The sequence below is a fragment of the Equus caballus genome, chromosome 2 (genome assembly GCF_041296265.1).
Source record: "Equus caballus isolate H_3958 breed thoroughbred chromosome 2, TB-T2T, whole genome shotgun sequence".
Taxonomy (NCBI): Eukaryota; Metazoa; Chordata; class Mammalia; order Perissodactyla; family Equidae; genus Equus; species Equus caballus.
Genome location: NC_091685.1, coordinates 91,321,568 through 91,343,191, shown reverse-complemented (window position 1 = coordinate 91,343,191; position 21,624 = coordinate 91,321,568). Strand labels below are relative to the sequence as shown.

The following is a 21,624-nucleotide window of genomic DNA, read 5'->3' as shown; positions in this document are numbered from 1 at the left end:
ATAGGATGTTTGAAAGAGAGCGTAGGATGGAGATCCCTTAGAAAACCCAAAAGTACGCTCGGCCTGGAAAAGTCCATTACTCCCAGTATCACTCATTAGCAAATGTTGTGATGATAATTTCTTTGGAGTGGAAAAGCAAAAATCTCCTGTCAGAAGATGTAGCTTGTACACATTAATCATCAAGGTTTTCAATAAAATAAATATTTTATGTTTATCTACTGTATCATTTTTAATTGAAACTAAGATTGTTAAATGTATTGATGGTGTTAACCAGAGTTCTGATTTTCAGTTAACGTTTTGTAGCGCTTTACATGGCTGCCTGGGCTGCATTTTATTCCCATGTTCGTTATTTACCATGTGCAAAACAGCACACATTTTGGAATATTGAATTGTTAGTTCAGATTTGGTGATTTTCTGCCTTAATACTGTGTGTTACATATTACACAGTATTACATACCTTAATACTTTTACTCAGCATATAATGCATTTTCTCTTCCATTGATAAATACAATTTTCTATCTCTACGCTTCAAGATTTTTGTAATTCGGGTTCTTATCAGCCTAGGTGGGATAGAGAGAAAACTTTTTATCTACCACTTGAATCAAAAATTGACATATTATGTTACAATCTGCATATAATCTCTATTATATATATAGATTATATTATAATCTAGATATAAGACATACCTGTGGATAGAGATGAGAGAGAGATAGAGATAGAGAGATAACTTGCCCCAGTAGAGCTTTGGTCTTTTCTGGTTTTGTTCTGCCATGGGGTAACCTGACACAGATATAGCTTATCTAATTACCAAATATATCCTGCTTTTTCATTAAAGCAGTAAATTATCATTGACTATAATCTTATTGGCAGTTGGATTTTGTAACCAAAATTATTTTTCGTCTTTTCTTTTTCCAGGTGAGAAAAAAAAAGTGGGGGTGTAAAAGCAACACAGTAAGAGACATTTCCTCAAATTTGCATCAAGATGGAGACCTTTTGCCTCAGGGTGTCCTTTTGGGTGGCGCTGGTTGGATGCGTGATCAGTGATAATCCTGAGAGCTACAGCACGAATCTGAGCACTCAGGTGGAGGATTTCACCGCTTTCCATGGGACGGAGCTCAGCTTCCTGGTTACCACTCATCGACCCACTAATTTGGCCCTCCCCAGCAATGGTTCAATGCACAACTATTGCCCACAGCAGACTAAGATTACTTCAGCTTTCAAATACATTAACACTGTGATATCTTGTACTATTTTCATCGTGGGAATGGTGGGGAATGCAACCCTGCTCAGGATCATTTACCAGAACAAGTGCATGAGGAATGGCCCCAACGCGCTGATAGCCAGCCTTGCCCTTGGAGACCTTATCTATGTGGTCATTGATCTCCCTATCAATGTATTTAAGGTAGGAAGTTACCACCAATGTATTTACAGGTTTGAACATATGCTCTGATTCCACAGTAAGAGAGTTGCTGCAGACTTTTCTGACCTTTGGAATTTTCATCTCTGTTTTTACTAAGAGCAATTTCTGCTATCTTAAAACCCAGTGGCATTTTAAAATTTTATCATTTGTTAAATGTTACACATTTTCTGACTTAATTGTTAACAAAATAGTATTTCAGGGGTGACTCTTCAAAGTCACTGTCTTCCATGAATCAGAGTCTCATGCCAGCCCTGAGCTTGCTGGGTGGATGGGCAGTCTTGGGAAGGTCACTGGATTTTTCTGAGATTCAATTTCTGGGGTGAGACCTACTGATCCCAAAAAGCACTTAAAATAAATCTATCTTCAGTTTCCGTTACCTTTTTAAAGTGATGCTGTTCAGAAGCCGGATATCCACAATAAGGCTTGAAATGAAAAGTACCTATTCTGTTTGGAACATCTGGATTAATGATTGAACCCAAAGGGTATCCTGGCTTCTCTCAGTTATCTGGGTGACTTAGAGATAATGGGGTCCACGTGGTAGCAGGCCGGTGCTGACCTCATTGAGCAGTATTACTAAAACCATGTAAAATAAGAATCCATTTACTATTGCCTCCTTCATTTCTTCAGTTTACATTTATGGAGTGCCACATAAGCCCACCCCAGAGTCAGGCAAGAAGGATCCAAGACAAATGAGACAAAAGTTGGTGCCTAAATGGGAGAGGACGATAACTAACCCACTGTTACTGTGATCACCTTGCTTTAGGGACTGTTAGTACTGAAACAAATGAAAGCCAAAAGGAAGTAGTTGTTCTATATTTGATTCAGTGGTTTGAGGGGAAAATTGCTGTAAGAATTCAGATGAACTAAAATTCAAGTGAAATTGCGTGATCTGTGCCAGATGTTGTCGAATGTCTTTATTCTAAGCCCAGGGAGAGCACTTTTCTCAGCCTGTGTTTTTTTCTTCTGTGAATTATCCATAAAAACAAAGCTGCTCTGAGAAATAGTATTCTGAAATATGACTTTAAATGGCAAATTTTGTCAGTTGAAGATACAATTAATTTTAAGTAGAACAGTAGCCTCTCAGTTTCAATAGATAAACTGTGGCAAAATTCTCCTAGCCTACCAGAAAAATCAGTGGTCTAGCAAGAAAGGTGAAACAATAATCAAAATTTTGAACATTACAAATAAAAAACATTTCAAAATTACTCCAACATACTGTTTATAAAATTGGGGGAATTAGACAACAAATAAGAAAAAAAATCACATACCATCTCTTTCACGGAATAGCACGAATACATGTGTTTTCTATTTGAACTTAAAGTGGGGCTTTTAGAACCAAGCTATGCTGCAAAATTGAAAATGTGTAATTAATTTAAAATGTTTAGCGTATGCTACAGAACTTTAATTTTTTCTTTTAAAAAGTTATTTTCTCCTTATGAAATATTATATGTCCTCAACACCGGACTTTCTCATTACATCTCTCTGCAATAGTAGGTTTGAAAATGTTGACATGACTCATTCAAAATTTGACTCTTCAGCAATCACAGTATAGAGTATTAAACGTTGATCGTTCATATTTATATACTAGTTAACCAACCCGTTATGGCTCAGAAGAATACAGTAACCATCTCTGAATTAATAATTCCCATTTGACTACATGCAAAGCAGCTTCATGGCAAATCAATATTTGTAACTCCTGAGAAGGAGACTTGGTTTATCTCTTTGAGGTGCTACCTGCCAATTGCCAAACTAAACTTCATTTCTATTCTCTAGCAACATTTTAAGTCAGATTATCTGGAATATCTCCAAATCCGGTGAAAATTCAAATAAAACTTTGTTTTACATTCAGATAACAATGGATAAAAGTTGACACATCCTTATTTGACTATATGATTCTTCCCTCTTGGGAATCCAATACTTTATATGTCTTATTGTAGTTCTAAATAATATGGGCAGTTTGACTTGTTTTTACATTTCAGGAGTCATTTGTGTAATTCCTGTTTTTCTAAAACTCATAATGAGTCATTTAACCAACAGTAATTTTAGAAAGTAAACCTTTTGGGTTAAAAAAAATATTCTAGTCCTTTCGATCTTCTTCCAGAGGAAAAGGGAAAGGCATTGGAATGAGCTAAAAAGCCTTGGAATATTTAGGGGTTATTTCTACTTCCTTCTGTCAATCCTCTTCTCTAGGTTAGGAGACCATAAGATGTTGCTGTTTCTCTGATTTCTGCCCAGGATAGTCAAGAGAAATCCTTCCAACAATGTGAGCTCCAGGCCCTCATGCCTTTTCTCCACAGCTGCCTCCTGCTATAAGAGTCTGATGCTTTGAGTCTCACACGTCAGACCTGTGGATTCCTCTGACCATGTCAAGCTCGGTAGCAGCTGTCCATCTCGCTTTACCATTATGTTTTAGGTACCTATAAAAACAATGCATAGTCTTGGAGAACATTCTATTAAAGGGATACATGAAGCTTCTTTATCTCTCCTACAATAAGAAGAATTAGGTTGAAAAAAAAATGAAAGTATCTGCTATGCTCTTCAAAGAAAGATAAGCTTTCAAATCACACAGGTCATTGTGTTTAACAATTCCATCAGTTGCTGTTATACTCAGTTCTAAGGTGTCTCCAGACACAGAGCATTGCATTGAGACGCATCAGAGTCAGCATATGTGGAAGTAGGCAGTGTGAAGATTGTATCTTGGGGCAAGCTGGACTTGCTGATTAGACTGTAGTAATGTTACAAGAAAAAGGAGAGCGCCTGATAAAGTGTTCTTTCTATTCACATTTTATTCCCTTTCTTTCACTTTGAAAGAGATTGTACTGAGACTGTTTCATATCTCAACGTGATGTAAAACACAACTGAAAAGCAGCGCAGCAAGGACCAGAGAGCTAGGCGGTTTCTAATCTCTCATTATCCTGTGCAGCTAGCGCTAGGCGGCTCTGGATCGTCTGTGGGCATGGAAGAGAGGGTCACTCCACACCTGAATTTCCAAAAGTTTCCTAATTGATCCCCATATCTTCAGGATTTCTTCTGCCAGCCTGTACTGGACTTTGCTTCTACTTACTATCACTTTGCTCAGAAGCACCCAGGAGCTCCCATGTTGAGTAGTCAAAGTCCTCCCCACTCAGCCATACTTTACCTAATTCTTAGCAATTCCCAACATGCATGCACAGCTCTTGTCGGAATGCCATCACTACCCCTAAGTAACATTCTGTGCCCTAAATAACATTCTCAGAGAGGCTAAATATATCACCATATTGCTGCTGCTGAAGCATTTACAGATCCCAAATTGAAAAATGAGTTAGGTCTGGAGTCATAGTCACTGCACAGAGAAGAAATGAACCAAAAAGTGGAGAAGAACTCCTTTGGCCCTTGCTTACACTTATACACACACACACACATACACACACACACACTCTCCCTGGTGATAAAATCAGAGAGTCTGAGACAGTCTAAGGCAGAAGGAACCAAAGGAAGCAAATGAATGCCAATTACCTTCTTGGTTTTCAAGCCTACAAGGGCCTTGCAAATGGCAGTGTTGAAGAATAGCTGTTACTGAGTTTATCAAAGGATTACTCTATCTAATTTTTAATCGCAAAAAACATAATATCACTCATTGCAAGAGAAGACTGACAAAACGTGAGAGAGGAAGGGAAAGGAGTTAGTAGACTCTTTCAAAAATATACACACTTATAACGTAAACTGATGATGGATTCAGTTTGTCAAGAAATTACATTATCTGATATCCTGAATTTTCAAGAAATGTAAAAACTTAGCCAAGTAAATTAATCTATATATAAAATTTTACATTCATTACAATGGCAAAACAATTAAAACTTGTGTCTGTGTTTAGGGACCAAAAATAACCCCCAATTACTAAATGCCAATATTGATTAGAAGTATAGTTTTTAGTAATTATATTCTTTAGTGATTTGTGAGATTATGTTTATCCCATGAAGTGTTGTCTATGGGGAGATGGGTTATAAGTGGAGTAGAGTGGAAACCCTAAAAGTGATGTGTGTGCGTGGGTAGGCCAAAGCTTTGCACCAGGTGCTTTCAGGATAACAGCCAACCCATCTGTGCACACAGATATGCCCATCAACCACTGTTCCTCAGCCTCTTAAGTAGAAACAGGAATGTGGGGAAATGTACGTATGAGAGAAGTAGAGTAGAGAGGATTAAAATGGTGGCCATGGGAAGAGGGATGAAGTTGATTCCAATGACTTGGCATAGAAATCTCTGACATGCATAAGCGGGGAGCTGAAACCAGTGATGTCATAGATAATACTGCAGGTGAATAATGTTTTCATTTAGCGTGTGGTGTAAATTGGATCTTTGAGAACAAGCAAAACAGCCGGTGACAGAATCCAGTAACTGATTGTTGTACTGAGTTGGTCCACTCTAAGCAACCACCTCTTTTTGAGAACAACAATGAAAAATAAACAAATACAATTTCTGTATGAAATTATCAGGAATATTTTGCAATGGAAAGTCAAGACTCCCATATGTTGCTCTGGCAGAGGATCTGAGCAATGTGGAAACCAGAGTCACACAGAGCCAGTTATCTCCATATTCACGCGGCCGTTGACATCTCATGCAACTGGGCTCCCTCCTGTTGGGGTAGCCATACAAAAGCTGTTTGCCAACACGTCAAATCACCGAGGCAAATTCTGTCTCAAAAATAAATTGCCACAGCTTATAGATTGTATGCCTCAAAAGTAGTAGTTGTTCAATAAATGCTTATTGATATGATTTGATTTGACTAGGGTCTTTACTGTAAAATTAACTTCTAATCAGATTTCTCTGAGACCTTCAAATTAAAATATTGATGATGGTGATGATGATGATTTATCAGAGAGAGTCTTCATTTATGGACAAGGCACAGGATATTATCTATGGTCTGCGCATACTATTTCCCCAAATTGATCAAATTCTCACCAAACTGCATACATGATAATGGTGTTGTTTTCCTTTTACTCATCATCAAGCAAATAAAAACAGACCTTTCTCCTTTTCTCCAATAAGAGTGCTATAATCATAAAATTAGGCAGAGAAACTGTATTCCCTGAATTTTAAAAGAGAAAATGTGTCCCTTGACCAAGATCTCCCCCCTTGTTGGTGATTGCCTCCCAGCTACAGGCCCCCTGACCCTCCCTGCTCTCCAGGCTCCTCTCTCTGCAAGCTTTCCCTCTCCTGTTGACTCTAGCTAAGCTGGCCCCTCTGAGAATACCAAGGTGATCTTTCTACCTGGAATATTTCCCCTCATGCCTCCGCTGGCTTATTCCACTTCAGTCTTCAGATCTCAGCTTAAACATCTCTCTGTTTGGCAAGTGTCTGTGACCCAGACTGGGTTAGTGCCTTTCTCCGGTGCTCCCACGACATCCTCTATTAACTCTGTAATAGTAGTTAACACGCACTGGGTTGTATTTGCCCATTCACTTGCCTGTCTGCCCCACTAGACTGCAAGTTCCTTGAGGCAAGCTGCCATCATTCTCATTCTTCATTGGCACTCCAGCATCCAGCACTGTGCCCAGCTTAAAAAATACTTGATGAATGAATAAAATAAGAAAATGTACTGTATTTGCCTCTATAACAATGTTTTTCTCCCATGCAATTCCAGATCTAAAGGCAGACTTGCTTTCTGAATTAGCTGATTTTGTACTTTTTCTCTGCAAACCAGGAGTGTCTCAGGGTCCTGAGAGAAATGTATGCAAAGCAGAGCAACACACAACAATATGATGATTTTCCCCCTTTCTCTGTCTTTAGTGGTCAAGAGTTCTTTTCCTATGATTTAGGCATTATGTTAATTTCCCCTTCCTCTAGTATATATAACCAATTGAAGAGTCTCTTTTGAAGATTTCTATGCAATATGCATTCTTTGAGCATGGTTGTAATTGTGGTTTCAATTGAAATGTTAAACCTACGAGTGATTTGGGATATCAAAATGAATTTTCATATCCCAAAAGGTTTTATTTGCTCTTTAGAGAACAGGAAATAGGTTGATTTTCTGGTATTGCTAAGACACACGCATATTGCAAAGGTTCATTATGCTAACTAGCTGACTTAAGAATATATGTCCATATAGAATGACAGAGTGATAAATTTATTACCCAATTTGCTGTTTGTTATGAGGAAGTTGCTGTCTGGAAAGGCTTCAGAACCCTCTCCAACTCTACCTCCCCTTCTGACTTTTCGTTTCCTGTGTCTGGGAACCTCATTGCTTTCTCTCATGGTCATGTTAAGTAATTATTCTCATGTGAGGTTACTCTGCTAACCCTCAGCATTTGGCTCACAGCACAGTAATTCCCATTTCAGTGATGGGGGATGGAAACCGTCCATAACTGCGAGCTTGTTCCCATGGCTGAGGAGGGAGAGATGGTTTCAGTCTTGTTCTCATTAGGAAGGTGCTGAGATGTAGAAAGCATCATGGCTGATGACATTCCTCCATCAAACAGTTCAGCTCACGGCAGAGATTGCTGTAGTCTAAATTTAACATAAAATAGCGAGGCATAAAAGTTTTGCTTTTGAGAAGAACATTTCACAGGACACAGTGTGTGTGTGTGTATGTGTGTGTGTGTATGTAAACGTTGCACTGATTCCAGCATTCTGATCAATAAAGGCAGATGTTCTGGCTATTTTATTCTGAAATATCTCTCAAATACCTTTCTCTTATAAGTTGCTAGGATGTGAGTGTTATTTCTTTATCACACAACGTTTATACAGTTAGTATAAAGAGTGTGCAAACTAAAATGAAAGAGGATGAGAATCAAGTTTACTGTCTCTGAAGTTGATTCTAAGACGAGAGTGGTTAAATAAGGAATGTTCTAAGAAATTCTGTCAAAATAAATTTGATACACTGCCAGAAATTCTACAACTGCTTTCTGGATCCACCATCTTCTCTTGGGAGTTAGAATAATTGCTTTCTATAGCTACGGTTTTATTTTTAACTAGATCTGGTTTTCCTTGGAAAAACTTTCTTACATTATAAAGTGAATAGTTAAATTCAATAGTAGAACTGAATATCTCTCGGTGTTAATTTTTGGTAGTCTTGTTTTTAAATTCGAACATCAAAAATTTTACAAAACCACATACTCCAAAATATTTATTTAAATTGGAAAGGTTTGAAGTCCCCTATGTTTCTGGACTCAGGAAGGGAAAATCAAATGTGTCCTCAGAAAGATTTAATATTATGTTTGGATGGCAAATTTAGAGGTTACTTTTTAGAATTTAAACATCTCTAAGAGTTTCATTGACATTGTTGCCATCACAATTTTACAACAACTTATTTGGAGCCTAGTATCGATAATGGGAATTAGTCAAATCATGCTTCTCATAACACTTACCTCAAAGATGGGAGTCCTGTGATTTTAGATGAAATTTTATGCCAGAAGGTAATGGGGATGGCAGTTGATTGGCCATTTGGCTACTCAGTTACATCAGGTCTGTCTTCTCTAAGTGTTCTTTATTTATTCATTCAGTAAATATTTATAGAGCTCCTACTATATATCAGTCATTGGGGAAATAGCATTGAAGAAAAACAATCAGCCTTGCCCTCGTGGAGCTTACATTCTAATAGAAGAATAGGACAGTAAGCAAGTTAAGTAGGTAAACAGATAGTATGTGAGAGAAGTGCTAAAAAAAACGTAAAATGGAGAAAAGAAATAGAAAGAAGGGGGAGAAGATATTAATTTGAGAGTGGATGGCTGAAGAAGGCCTCCATACAAGGTGACAATTGAATAAAAACCTAAAACTTAAAAGGAGCAAAGCATACCGCTATTGAAGGTAAAAGCATTCCAGCTAGAGGAAATGGCAAGTGCAAAGGCCCTGCAGCAGGAATGTGCCTGGAAGGTTAAAGGAACGGCAGGAGGCCATGGTGGTTGTGTGGAAGGAAGAAGATAGTAATAGATGAGGTCACAGGGATATGGGGGTGAGGAAGGTACAGGGGGAAGCAGATAACATAAGGCCTAGTAGTAGGGAGACCATCCACTTTATTGTCCAAACTAGAATACTTTGAAAGTGAAAGGAGACACTGTCAATAATTGCATCTGGACAATAGGCATAAACCAACACTGTCATAGAAAAACCAGGAAATGTGTACACCTTTATTAAGTCTTTAGCTTGTTTCTTTGAGTGAGATAGAAAGATTTTAGAAGGTTATTAGCAGATGAATGACATGATCTGGTTTACGTTTTAACAAGAACATTCTGGCTACCGTATTGAGGAGCATTTCCTGAATCAATGAAGGAAAACTATGCAATCTTAAAATGTTATGTATACCAATATGTAACTGAGAATAATACTATCTAAAGCTTCAGTAGTGTTTACTCTGTGCCAAGCTAACTCATTTGATCCTCACAACAAATTTCTGATGACCTACTGTTACCTGAAAATGAGGAAACTGAGGCACAGTGTTTAAGGATTTCCTCAAGGCAACACAGCAAGCAAGTGGCACAGCCAGGATTTGGATCCCGTCTGATCCCAGAGGCCATGCTGTTAGCTAAGCTGCCACACTCTTCTCTTCTATATACCTCATAAGGCAAACTCTGTAGTCATCAAAATGTCATCCCTAGTACAGAAATATATTTTCAAAGAGAAAGTGATCCCCTTTTCTTTCTTCCGGTAAACCCAACAGCTTCTTTAGTTGCTTATTTAAGGCAGAAGTAACACGTTATAAAGGAAGATGTGTTCAATACAGAGATTGCTCTCCAGCACAGCATTTATGCTGTAAGCCCTGCAGATTGCATTGGAACAGCTGGGAAACAGATTTTTGTATTCTATACCCATTGTTATGTTGGTGAGGTCAATTGACAGGAAGGAGCTGGAAGATAAGAAAATATCCTGAAAAGAAAGGTTGAGTTCATTGATGGAACAATTCCCTGGACAGATAGATCTGCTCATCTGCTCATAGGAACACTTTTTGCCAAACTAGTGTCTCATCCAGTTATCTCTGGAAAGGCTAGGCAATTTGTCTGTGGACATCAGACAGAAAAATGAGCGTCTATGGCTAGCTCATAGTTACAGTTGGAGAGGAAGTTTACTGATCAGTTTACTGATCAGATAAAGAAATTCTGCAGAATGTCTGCACACAAAAAAAACACTCTGACCGCTGTGAACTTTTAGCTTAGTTTCACAAAATAAAAATGTTTAGAACACTTCAAAGTTTCTCTTTTAAAATGCTGTCGCTTATATCATAAATGCTGTGTTTCTCTGCATATTTCCATTGTTACCACACATTTAATTTTCTTATAGAAGCTAAATCTATGAAAATTAGGGTGATATTACATTATTTAAGAGCCTAATACTTAATAAGCTTTTAAACATTTTATTCAAATATCATATACACGGAGAAAAATGTACATAAATGTCAGCTCTGAATTTTCACCAAATGAATGCTTCTGTGTCACCAGGATCAAGAAACAACATTACCTGCACCCAGAAGTCCCTCAGTCACCAACTACCCTAACTCCCAAGGCACCCACTTTCCTGACTTCTAAAGGCATGCATTGGTCCACCTAATTTTGTGTTACGTATAAATGGAATCATATGATATATATTCTTTCTGTCTGGCTTCTTTTGCTCAACATTACGTTTGTAAGAGAAATCCATGTTGCTATGTTTAGTTGTAGCTCATTCATTCTCATTATTGTATAGCACTTCACTGTCTAAATATGCCACTATTTATCCATTCTACTGTAGGTAGGCTTTTAAATAGTTTCTAGTTTTGAGCTAATGTGAATAGTGCATCTGTGGACATTCTCATATGCATCTTTGTGCATATATGTGCTGAAAATGTATATATACACATATATATAAAACCTACGTTAGTATACATAAAAATGTATATGTAGTATTTATATATCAACATATATACCTATATACTAAATATATACTTTTAATATAAATATTGATCATAATCATTTTATATTTTAATCAGTAATTATGGAGAACTATACCAGGGCATGGTACAATATTAGGAACTAGGCAGAGTTGCCTCGACAGAATTCCTTTCTACTTCTAAAAGCTCTAAAGACCTGTGTGGCCTATGTATAAACTTTGTTCATTATAATTCTTCCTTGCCTTTCAAGAAGATCTATTATCTGCCTCCATAAGGGATAATCCCCAAATCAACTCACACATTTACTAAGTACCTATAAAAAATAACAAATCCAGGAGCTGTGCCTTCAAGTGGCTTACATTCTATTTGAGGATACAAGCATATATTCAGTCAAGTTAGCCTGAATGCCAGGGGAATTTTATACTCCAGTGTTTTGTTGAAATTTTTGAGGCCACTGAACACACACACAAAAATAACATTTTGAATGTGAAACACCTATTAACCTTTTCTTTAAAAACAGAAAAACTGTCATCTCTCCTTCTCCCAAAATAATATATACAGCTAAAAGAAATCTCAAGAGATACAGAAATAAAATTAGATTTTCGCATTTTCCATTGCTGCTATAGTAAATGGTTATTTATTTTAAAACACAGCATGAAACAGATTGGGAAGCACTGATCACAGACAGCAAATGTTATGAGAGTTAAAGTTGGATTGGTGAAATTTTCCAGGCAATCTCTGAGCTTATTTTTGTTAAGCGAGATATCTTGGGTGTACCAGGTCCTAGGTAAAATTTGGAGGTTTAGTTTAATCTGGTTACTACATTATACTAAGACAAGATTGGTAAGGGAGGGTTGTCATAGAAATTTACCAGATTGTAGTACTTGAAGACAGATCTAAAAGAAAATCTCTCAATATCAATAACAAAATTTGCATTGCAGCATCTCTAAAACATTTTATTTATCAAAACCGCTAACTACGTTTTAAGTGGAACTAACAATGCAAATAATACATACTCCCAAGAAGGTATTCAGAACTGGGTGAAATGTGTGAGCACTGGGTTTTGCAATCTTCAGAAGATGCGTTTAAACTTAGATGATTTATTGAACCTTTTCCTGCTTTTCATTCTAAGGAAATAGTTAGCTTCACCATAATATTTTCATTGGTTTTATGGAATGACTTCAAAATTGCCTCGAGCTCTTGGGTCACCATAAAGGAGGAGAAGTAAATCTGGAAATAGTAAGCACTAAGGTGATATTCTGGGGCCTAATTTGCAAGCACTGAGTGCTCATCTCTTCTGCTCTCTTCTGTCTGATTCTTTGACCCAGGGGTGGGCAAACTACAGCCTGCAAGCTAAATCTAGTACTGAAGGCTGTTTTTATAAATAAAGTTTTATTGGAACATGGCCATACCCATTGCGTACGTGAGTAGTTTCGACAGACACCATATGGTCCTCAAAGCCTAAAATATTTAGTATGTAGCCATTTACTGAAAAAGTTTGTCAACCCCAGTGACATCTCAGCAACTGCTCTGCCCCACCTTTCATCCTTGCCTCTCATTATCCTCCATTTTGCCCCATAGGAGACCAAAGCTCAAGATCTGAACTTCAAAAATATGACTAAGGCTTCATAACCTTAGATATTTTAAGTGGCTTATGCCCCAACCTCAAAAAAGTAAATGAGCATAATCCCAAGAAATCAAAATATGTTTCCTTTTTCTCTCTCTTTTTTTTAGTGAGGAAGATTGACCCTAAGCTAACATCTGTAGCAATCTTCCTCTATTTTGTATGTGGGACACCACCACAGCATAGCTTGATGAGCAGTGCATAGGTCCATGCCTGGGATCTGAACCTATGAACCCCAGGCTATGAGGCAGCATGCTCAAATTTAACCACTATGCCACCAGGCCAGCACCAAAATATGTTTCTTTTTAAAAAGGGCTTGCCAGTGACCTTGACTAAATCACTTGATCTCTCAAGTCATTATCTTTATATGATAAAATAAATAATGAAGAGCCCATCTCATGGAGCCCCATTAGGCATAATCACAGAATAGACCTGTTTCTGAGGTGACTGCTGACATCAACTAGAAGAACAACCAAGGCCTATTTTTTCCCCCATTTATGTTAGTGAACATCAGAACTTTGGTCTCAGTAAGAATCTTAGCCACCAGGGATCCTTGAAACCTGTTGAACAAATCATGCATTTTCTGATCAGAACTGAACAACTTTTAAACTCTTTGCCGTGCACTCAGAGATGTTCATTACATTGTCTTTCAAGTAGCGTAGCATGAAACCAGGTAGCCAGATCTTTGGGCAGCCATTCATGTTTCAGTGAAGAAAAAGAAGAAAGTAAAGAAGACTTTTCCATTTATTTTAGGGAAGTTCCATACTAAAAGATAGCGGTACTCTAAAGATCTTAAAGATAAAAACTTTACATACTTGAAATTATTTGACCAGTAAATCACCACACTTGCTATTTCTTTGGATAGACTAATTAAATTATATGGTTGTAACTAAAAATAGATGAATTTTCTCACCTCTATGCTCTAAAATTCAAGGAATATTTCTTTGATAATAGACAGAAAAGCCATGTCACAGACAAGGGGGAAAGGTAGGGGAAGGGATAAGAAACACCCCATGTTCCTTTTTTTAACACTGTGTGTATGTGTGGATGTATACATGTAATTTTGTGGCACAGATATTCTCTAAATACATCAGATCTTTCTAAAATGTTGGGGGAAAGAGAAGGAACTACAGGGGATAAAGGAAAGAAGATAGAGTTGGGTGATGGAGCTCAGTCCTTGGGACTCAACTCTTAGACGCTGTGTAATTCAGCAGGCACACAGAGGACAGTTCATATATATTTGAGGAAGGGAAGAAGGAGAGAGGGAGGGAGCATAGACTCTCAGAATGTGAGGAGTCAAGAACCAGAACATTGAGCTATTGACAATTTTACAGAGGCATTAATTCAAATTGATCCTGCTTGTAGGACAATATGATAAAGACAAACTCAGCTGATGGACCAGAGTCCCCCTCTACTGTGGTCTTGAAATTCTTTACTCGTTTGCAGTAACTAATGAACTAAGTGGTAAACATTTAGTTTGCGGAAATGGCCCAGAAGAGAAAGCTGGTACTAGAATTGAAGATGTCTAATAAAGTGTTATTTCTTAGCAAGAAATTTGGGATAAATGAATGAATGGAGAAAAGTAAGTGCCTTAGGACTCAGTATTTGTCATTCAGTCACTTTTAGGTTCTATGATCCTCAGTGCCTCCACACATTCTGTTCAGATTACCTCTTCTCTGCTAAAGGCATCCATGACCCATGACTAATGGTTAAGATGGCAAATTTTATGTTATGTATGTTTTACCACAATTAAAAATTGCAAAAAAGTTTCATAAGAACTATGGACTTACATAAAAATGTAAAACTAAAAAACTTTAGGGACAAAAAGAAATCTTTGCCATATAGGACTAAGTAAAAAGTTCTTAGACTCAACACCAAAAGCACAAGCCATAAAAGAAAGAATTGATAAATTGTGCCTTATCAATTGATAAACTGATAAATCAAGATTTAAAACTTTTACCCTGCAAAGGACCCTCTTAAGAGGATGAAAAGACAAGCTACAGACTAGGAGAAAATATTTGTAATCAACAGGTCCAACAAAGGACTAGTATCTAGAATATAGAAAACCTCAAAACTCAACAGCATAAAAATAAACAATCCAAATAGAAACTAAGTAGAAGATATGAACAGAAATTTTACTGAAAACGATATATGGTTGACCATAAGCACATGAAAAGACATTCAACATCATTAGCCATTCGGGAAATGCAAATTGAAACCACAGTGAGATATCACTACACACTGAAATAAAAAAAGAATGACAGCATCTAATGCTGGGAAGGATGAGGAAAAACTGAATCATTCATACATTGCTGGTGAGAATGGGAAATTGTAGAGCCACTCTAGAAGAGTGGAAGTTTATTATAAAACTAAACATGCACTTACCATAAGGCCCAGCAGTTGCACACTTGGTCATCTATTCCAAAGACATAAAAATGGTTCATGCAAAAAGCTGTCCGTGCATGTTCATAGTAGCTGTATTTGTGATAGCCAAAACTTGGAAACAACCCGGATGTACTTCAATGGGTTAGTGGTTAAACAAACCATGGTACATCCATTCTGTAGAATACTACTCAGCAATAAAAAGGAGCAAGCTATTGACGTACACAACAGCTTGGATGAATTGGAAAGGAATCATGCTGAGTGAAAAAAGCCAATCTCAAAAGATTACATACTATATGATTCCACTTCTATAACATTCTTGAAATGACAGAATTATAGAGATGGAGAACAGATTCATGGTTGCCTGGGGTTAAGGAAGGCAAGGAAGCGGGGAGGGGAATGTGATTATAAAAGGATATCATAAGGGATCCTGGTGGTATTAGACCTGTTCCATATCTTGACTGGTGGTGGATGTACAAATCTACACGTGGTAAAATTGCATGGAACTATAGAATATACACAAATGAGTATATGGAGCACTGAAGAAACATCAATATTATCGGTGGATAGTATCAACGTCAAAAAAAGGGATTGTACCATTTTGTACCATTTTACATTGCCACCAGTGTTATATGAGGGTTCCAATTTCTCCACATCCTCACCAACACTTACTATTTTCAGTCTTTTTCATTACAGACATTCTAATGATGCTTAATGGTATCTCATTGTGGTTTTAATTTGAATTTCTCTAATGACTAATTATGTTGAACATTTTTCATGTTCTTAGCTATTTGTGTATCTACTTTGGTGAAATGTCTATTTAAATCTTCTATACTATTAATTAGGTTATTTGTCTTTATATTCTTTAATTGTAGGAGTGCTTTATATATTCTGGACAGAAGTCCTTCATTAGATATATGATTTGCAAATATTTTTTTCCACTCTATGGATTTCTTTTCATTTTCTTAATGGTGTCTTTTGAAGAGCAAAATTTTTAAATTTTTATTAAATCCAAATTATCAAATTTTTCTTTTATGGATCATTTTTCTGGTGTCATATCTATGAAATCTTTGTCTAAGCCAAGATCACAAAAAAAATTATCCCATGTTTTCTTCTAATGGTTTTATAGTTTTAGCGCTTACATTAGATCTATAATCATTTATTAACTAATTGTTGGGTAGAATGTGAGGCAAGCACCTGAGTTCATTTTTTTCCTGGAAATATCCAATTGTTCCAACACCATTTGTTGAAAAGACTATCCTTTCCTCATTGAATTGCCTTGGCACCTTTGTCAAAACTCAATTGACAATAAATGTAAGGGTTTATTTCTGGACTTTCTTTTCTGTTCCAATGACCTGTGTGTCTATTGTTATGCCAGTACCATGCTGTCTTGGTTACCATAGTTTATAGTAAGTTTTTAAACAGGTACTGAAAATCGTACTTTGTTGTTTTGGGTTTTTTTTCAAAATTGGTCCTTTACATATCTATATAGATTTTAAGATCAACTTGTTAATTTCTTTGAATTTAGGTAGGGATTGTATTGACTCTTTAGATGAATTTGGAGAAAATTGTCATCTTAACAATATTCATTCTTCCAGTCCATGAACATTTATTTAGATCTTCTTTGATTTCTCTAGTACTTTGTAGCTTTCAGTGTACATGTCTTACACTTCTTTTGTTAAATTTTTCTCTAAGTATTTCATTGTTTTTGGATGCTATTTTGAATGGAATTGTCTCAGGTTCATTTTTGGATTTTTCATTGCTGGTATGGAGATGAAATTGATGTTTGTATATTGCTCTTATATCTTGTGACCTTGCTGAATTCCTCACTATTACTCTTGGACCATCAATTTTTGATGGTGAAGAACACAATGACTGTTAGAACAGTTTAGTGCCACTGTCCTGATTCATGTAAGGCACCAGCAGTTTTACCCATTGTAGTTTTTGCACCAGCAGTGCAAATGTCAACTGATGAAAAAGGCAGTCATCTCTTAGTGTCGTCTTGATCTTGCAGAACCCATGAAAGATTCTCAGGGGTCCTGAGGGGTCCACAGACAATACGTAGAGAACCACTGATCTAGATGATTTCTAAGCACCTGTCCAAGTCTGAAAAGCTATGATTCTTTAAGATAAATGTTGTTTACCAGATATGTCCCGATAACATTTGCTTAAATGGCTGATTTTCGTGGCGGTCAATATTTCTTGGATAATTGCTACATTTGGAACAATGTACCAGGTGCTTTGAGAGAGATGAAAAGGAAATAAAACCTTGACCCTAATCTCAAGGAAATGGTACAAGTCTCTCTGAGTATTCAAGTGTCATTGTAGGCTAATTACATTAGACGCCAAATTTGTATGTTTTTTTGTTCAAGGTAGCACTAAAAATAAACAAAATGCTTACAATGGAGATGCAACAAATATCAAATATCAAGACTAGAAGTAAAACTATGTTAAAATCTATCATTCTTGACTAGGACAAGTTAATATTATCTCATTTCCAAATGACTATAAGACATAAAATAATATCAACTAATTTTCAAAACTTTTAAAAGGTTAATTTTACATCGTTATTTATAACAGACTCGACTAGATGCTTAAAATAGCCACTTACCTACTAATTTTCCTTGCAATTTACATATAGTCAGAATTATATTTACAATATGATACTTATAGTTCACTGGACAAATTTACTATATATTTTAGCTTTTCCCTGGAGAGTAATAAAATACTGTTCATACATTTGAGGTAAATAAATAGTCTCAAAGCTTCAAACTATGGGATTTCACAGGTTCTGACATCCTTAATCTTTTTGTGTGGGAACAAAAAGAAAAAAGGACCAAAACACTCAGTGATGGGAAAAATAAAAGAGAAATTGGGAAAACAAAATTAATCATATAAAATGAAGAGAAGGATAGAGGTTAGGTTATGTTAGGGATAACTAGAGTTAATAATAGTTTCAAATAAACCAGTTACAGACTAGAGTTCTGATATGAAAAAAAAAATCATACAATTTAAGAGCTGGCAGGGAATTTAGAGATAATCTAGCTTTAGCCCAACATTTTTTATTTGGCAGAGAAGGGAACCAAGGCCCAGAGGTTTTCGACAGGGCTTGAGCTGGAAGCCAGGATTTCTAACTTCCCCTTCAGTATGTTCCATCCTTTCCTCTTCACATTAAATATAACTTTTGTGGCTTTAATACTCTCTATGGCACCCATAGCATTTCCCTAGAAGACAGCCAGGCTTCGAAAATTTTACTGGGTGAATTGTTGAAATGCACGTCACTCTTACGTGACATGTCCTAACATGACTGGTAACTCAGACATCTTGAGTATGTCTTCCTATTTCACGTTATGCCTCAGCTATTAGAAGTTGTGAAGTTTTATTTTCTAATGAACTTCTGTTATTAAATATTCAAAATTACCTCAACCTTATTGACTGTAACAGATCAGCATCAATTGTATTCTTTCTCCCCCTTCCCCCAGCCCCAAAAGACACATATGGCATCATTTTCTTCATGCTGTGTACCATATCTTGGTTAGGTCATTGTTTCCATCTACACACAGGATAATTGTGACCACATGATTTATGTTACAATGAAGAACTAACTCCAGTTCTTAAGATTTTGTACATTAAATCATGAAATACACTGCATGCTTTCAAATATCTGGTTTTCCCTTTTTCTTACTTATTACCACCTTCCTGGAAAGTTTTTCGGGGCCACTACCTAAATCTGTATGTGGAGATCTCTGCCAATTTGTTGTATTCTGCTTTGTTTTTGCCTGCTTCTTGCTTTTAAATAAGTACTAGCATGTACTACCACAGAGACTGCTGATTAAAATAAGCCATAAAACTTTTTCATTAGGCTTTGGGCCTGTGTGTCCAGATCAGAGCACTTATTTTCTGTAATTAACTGTTCTTGCACTTTGTTACAACGAAACATAAGGCTCCACTCATGACATGTGTGAAATCTTTTTTCCATTCAGGAAAAGCCAGGGTTCTGTCTTTCCAACACAAATCCTCTCTCCATTATGAATTAAATCTTAAAGTATTGGCACATACCTTTGGCACTAATCTGTGAAATGTTGATATTGAGTATTTCTAAATTTTCTGCTTTAAAGAAGTTTTATTCTTCTCCAGCCAATGATCTTTTGGTTTTATGCATGCAAAATAAGTAGAAGTCTCAAATCCCTTGCTTCTAAATTGGCATCTTTACAGCAAACAGAGTTATTGAAAAGAGACATTTCTTTTCATCCCTGGCCTTCAGGTGACTAAGATTTTGGGGATAATAAGCCCATATCTTGGGTGAACTATCTTTCCTCTAAGGAAAAAACCTTCATGTCTTGGGGACTCTGGTTTTAAAAAGTATTTTCCCCTCTTTTTTTTCTCTCCTCCACCTGGTTGTTATTAACATCTGCATATTCCAGATTCTAAAAAGTTAAGACCTCAGCAAAAACCGAAACACTGAATATTCCATAGTGAAAGATGTAGGCAGCAAGTAGTAGTAACAATCCCATGTTTTCCAGTCTAAGTGCAGAGGAGCAGGAGTAGTTGCTCAGAATCCATCTCTTACAGGAACTAACGTTTATGATGTACCATGCGCCAGGCCCTGTTCTAAGTGTTTTGCGTGGATGATTCATTTCATGCTCACATCAAACATATGGCATAGCTTCTCTTTTTATCTCCAGTTTTCCTTGAAGCACAGTTAACTGGTCTGAGTCATGCCAGGGCACAAAGCGCAGGGTCCAGGGCCTGTTCTCTTTGCCATGGTGCCACATGGCCTTCTCCTTCTGTTGAGCTCCCTCAGAGAGTTGCTTACAGCTTCTTTAGGAACTGTTATTGATGTTCATCTTCTAGGCAGTAATTTCCTTGAGAGTGGGGACTTTTGTGCTTGTGTGGTCTGCCAGCGCCCTGCACCTGGTGACCTGGATGATCCTCCTTTACAATCTCATTGGAAAAACAGGACCAAAAGTAGAAACTGATAACCATAGGCCATGCAAGTAGTTCATATTTCTGGATACTTAGTTCTGCTAAGCCTTTTCTTCTGTTTCACACAATTATCATCCAAAGTATCTACCATCACTATCTTCATTTTCTAGAGGAGGAAACTCAGAAGCAGTGAGGCTAACCAACATGCCAGGATCACACGGTCAGGAACATAGCTGAGCCCGGATTCAATCCAACCCAGGGAGTCCAGCTTCTGGGCCCACGCTCTGAACTACCATGGCAAGCCACTTGCTTTAACTAAAAAGGAGTGTTCCTCCATCCCCCCAGGTCACTGAAGGCACCCAGTGCCAGAGTCTAGAACATTTATGGAGTTCCTGCTCTGCTCTGCATTTGTAATACACTCCAGATTCTTGGGCAGGACAGGAGGCAAGAGGAGCCTCTGGAAGGGAAAAGTGTATGAATAGGGTAAAAGCCACGGGTTTTCTTTTATTTACTTCTATGAAAGCTCTGCCTCAATCCTGCAGCAATTAAAGCATAGTGGAAGAGCAAAATTCATTCTCAGTCACGCAAAGTGATTTATTTATTTTATCATATCCGATTTGAGATTTGCCCCAGCCAGAGAGAATGCTCTCATTAAAGGCCTGTCGTGGGCATCACAGGCTTTATAGTCTTCTCAGTCTGTGCTGTCAGAAGACGTTTTTGTTTACAGCTGATTCAACTGTGTGCTGATTTCTATATCCCAGCCTTTCTTCCAGCAAGAAAGAAAACCTCAGAACCCCACTTTTTGAAGATTGGCACCTGGTCCTTCATGTCCAATTACAAGAGACCTTACAATCATTCATGATGACAGGAAAAGAACATTTTATTTACTTTGGGGTTTTCAGCCATTACAGACTGTACTCTGTCCTTGTTTCTGTCTAGGATGGGTAGAGCGAGATGAAGGGGTGGAAGAGAATCCCTCAGCCTTACCCGAAGGGCTGGAAGAAAAGTTAGTTCAAAGAAAAATGTGCCACTGGTTTTATTCATTTCTCCAATTATTAAGATGCCATTATAATAAAAATAATGTCCAAGTAATGGCATTAAATGGCAGGGGATATTAACATCTGGAATGGATAAAGAGGGGTAAATTCATTTATATTATCCTTTTTTTCATTGTCGTGCATAAAGAGTACATCTCCATTTATGATTACAAATTATAGCAGTTCAAAATCACTAACATTTATGTAGTATACATTCAGTTTTCAGAATTCTTTCATATGCATTGTTCCATTGAGCCTCTCAGATGGCCGTTGTACCATTGTAGCAGGTATGAGAACCACCCCCATTTAACACATACAGGAATGAGACCTACAGTGGGTAAGTGGTACATGGTTGCTAACAGGTAAATCTTGGACTTGAACCTAAGTCTTATGAGTTCAC

General features: G+C 37.1%; 1 protein-coding gene across 3 annotated transcripts in view; it reads left to right on the top strand.

Moving 5' to 3' along the window:
* Positions 1-21,624, top strand: part of EDNRA (endothelin receptor type A) — a 104,473-nt gene that overhangs the window by 54,292 nt on the left and 28,557 nt on the right. For all 3 annotated transcript variants that reach the window (XM_070245848.1, XM_070245843.1, NM_001159691.1), the window contains one exon: positions 916-1,402. In XM_070245848.1, coding sequence (XP_070101949.1) covers positions 983-1,402 — 420 coding nt within the window. In that variant the 5' untranslated portion in view covers positions 916-982. The remainder of the gene's footprint in view (positions 1-915; positions 1,403-21,624) is intronic.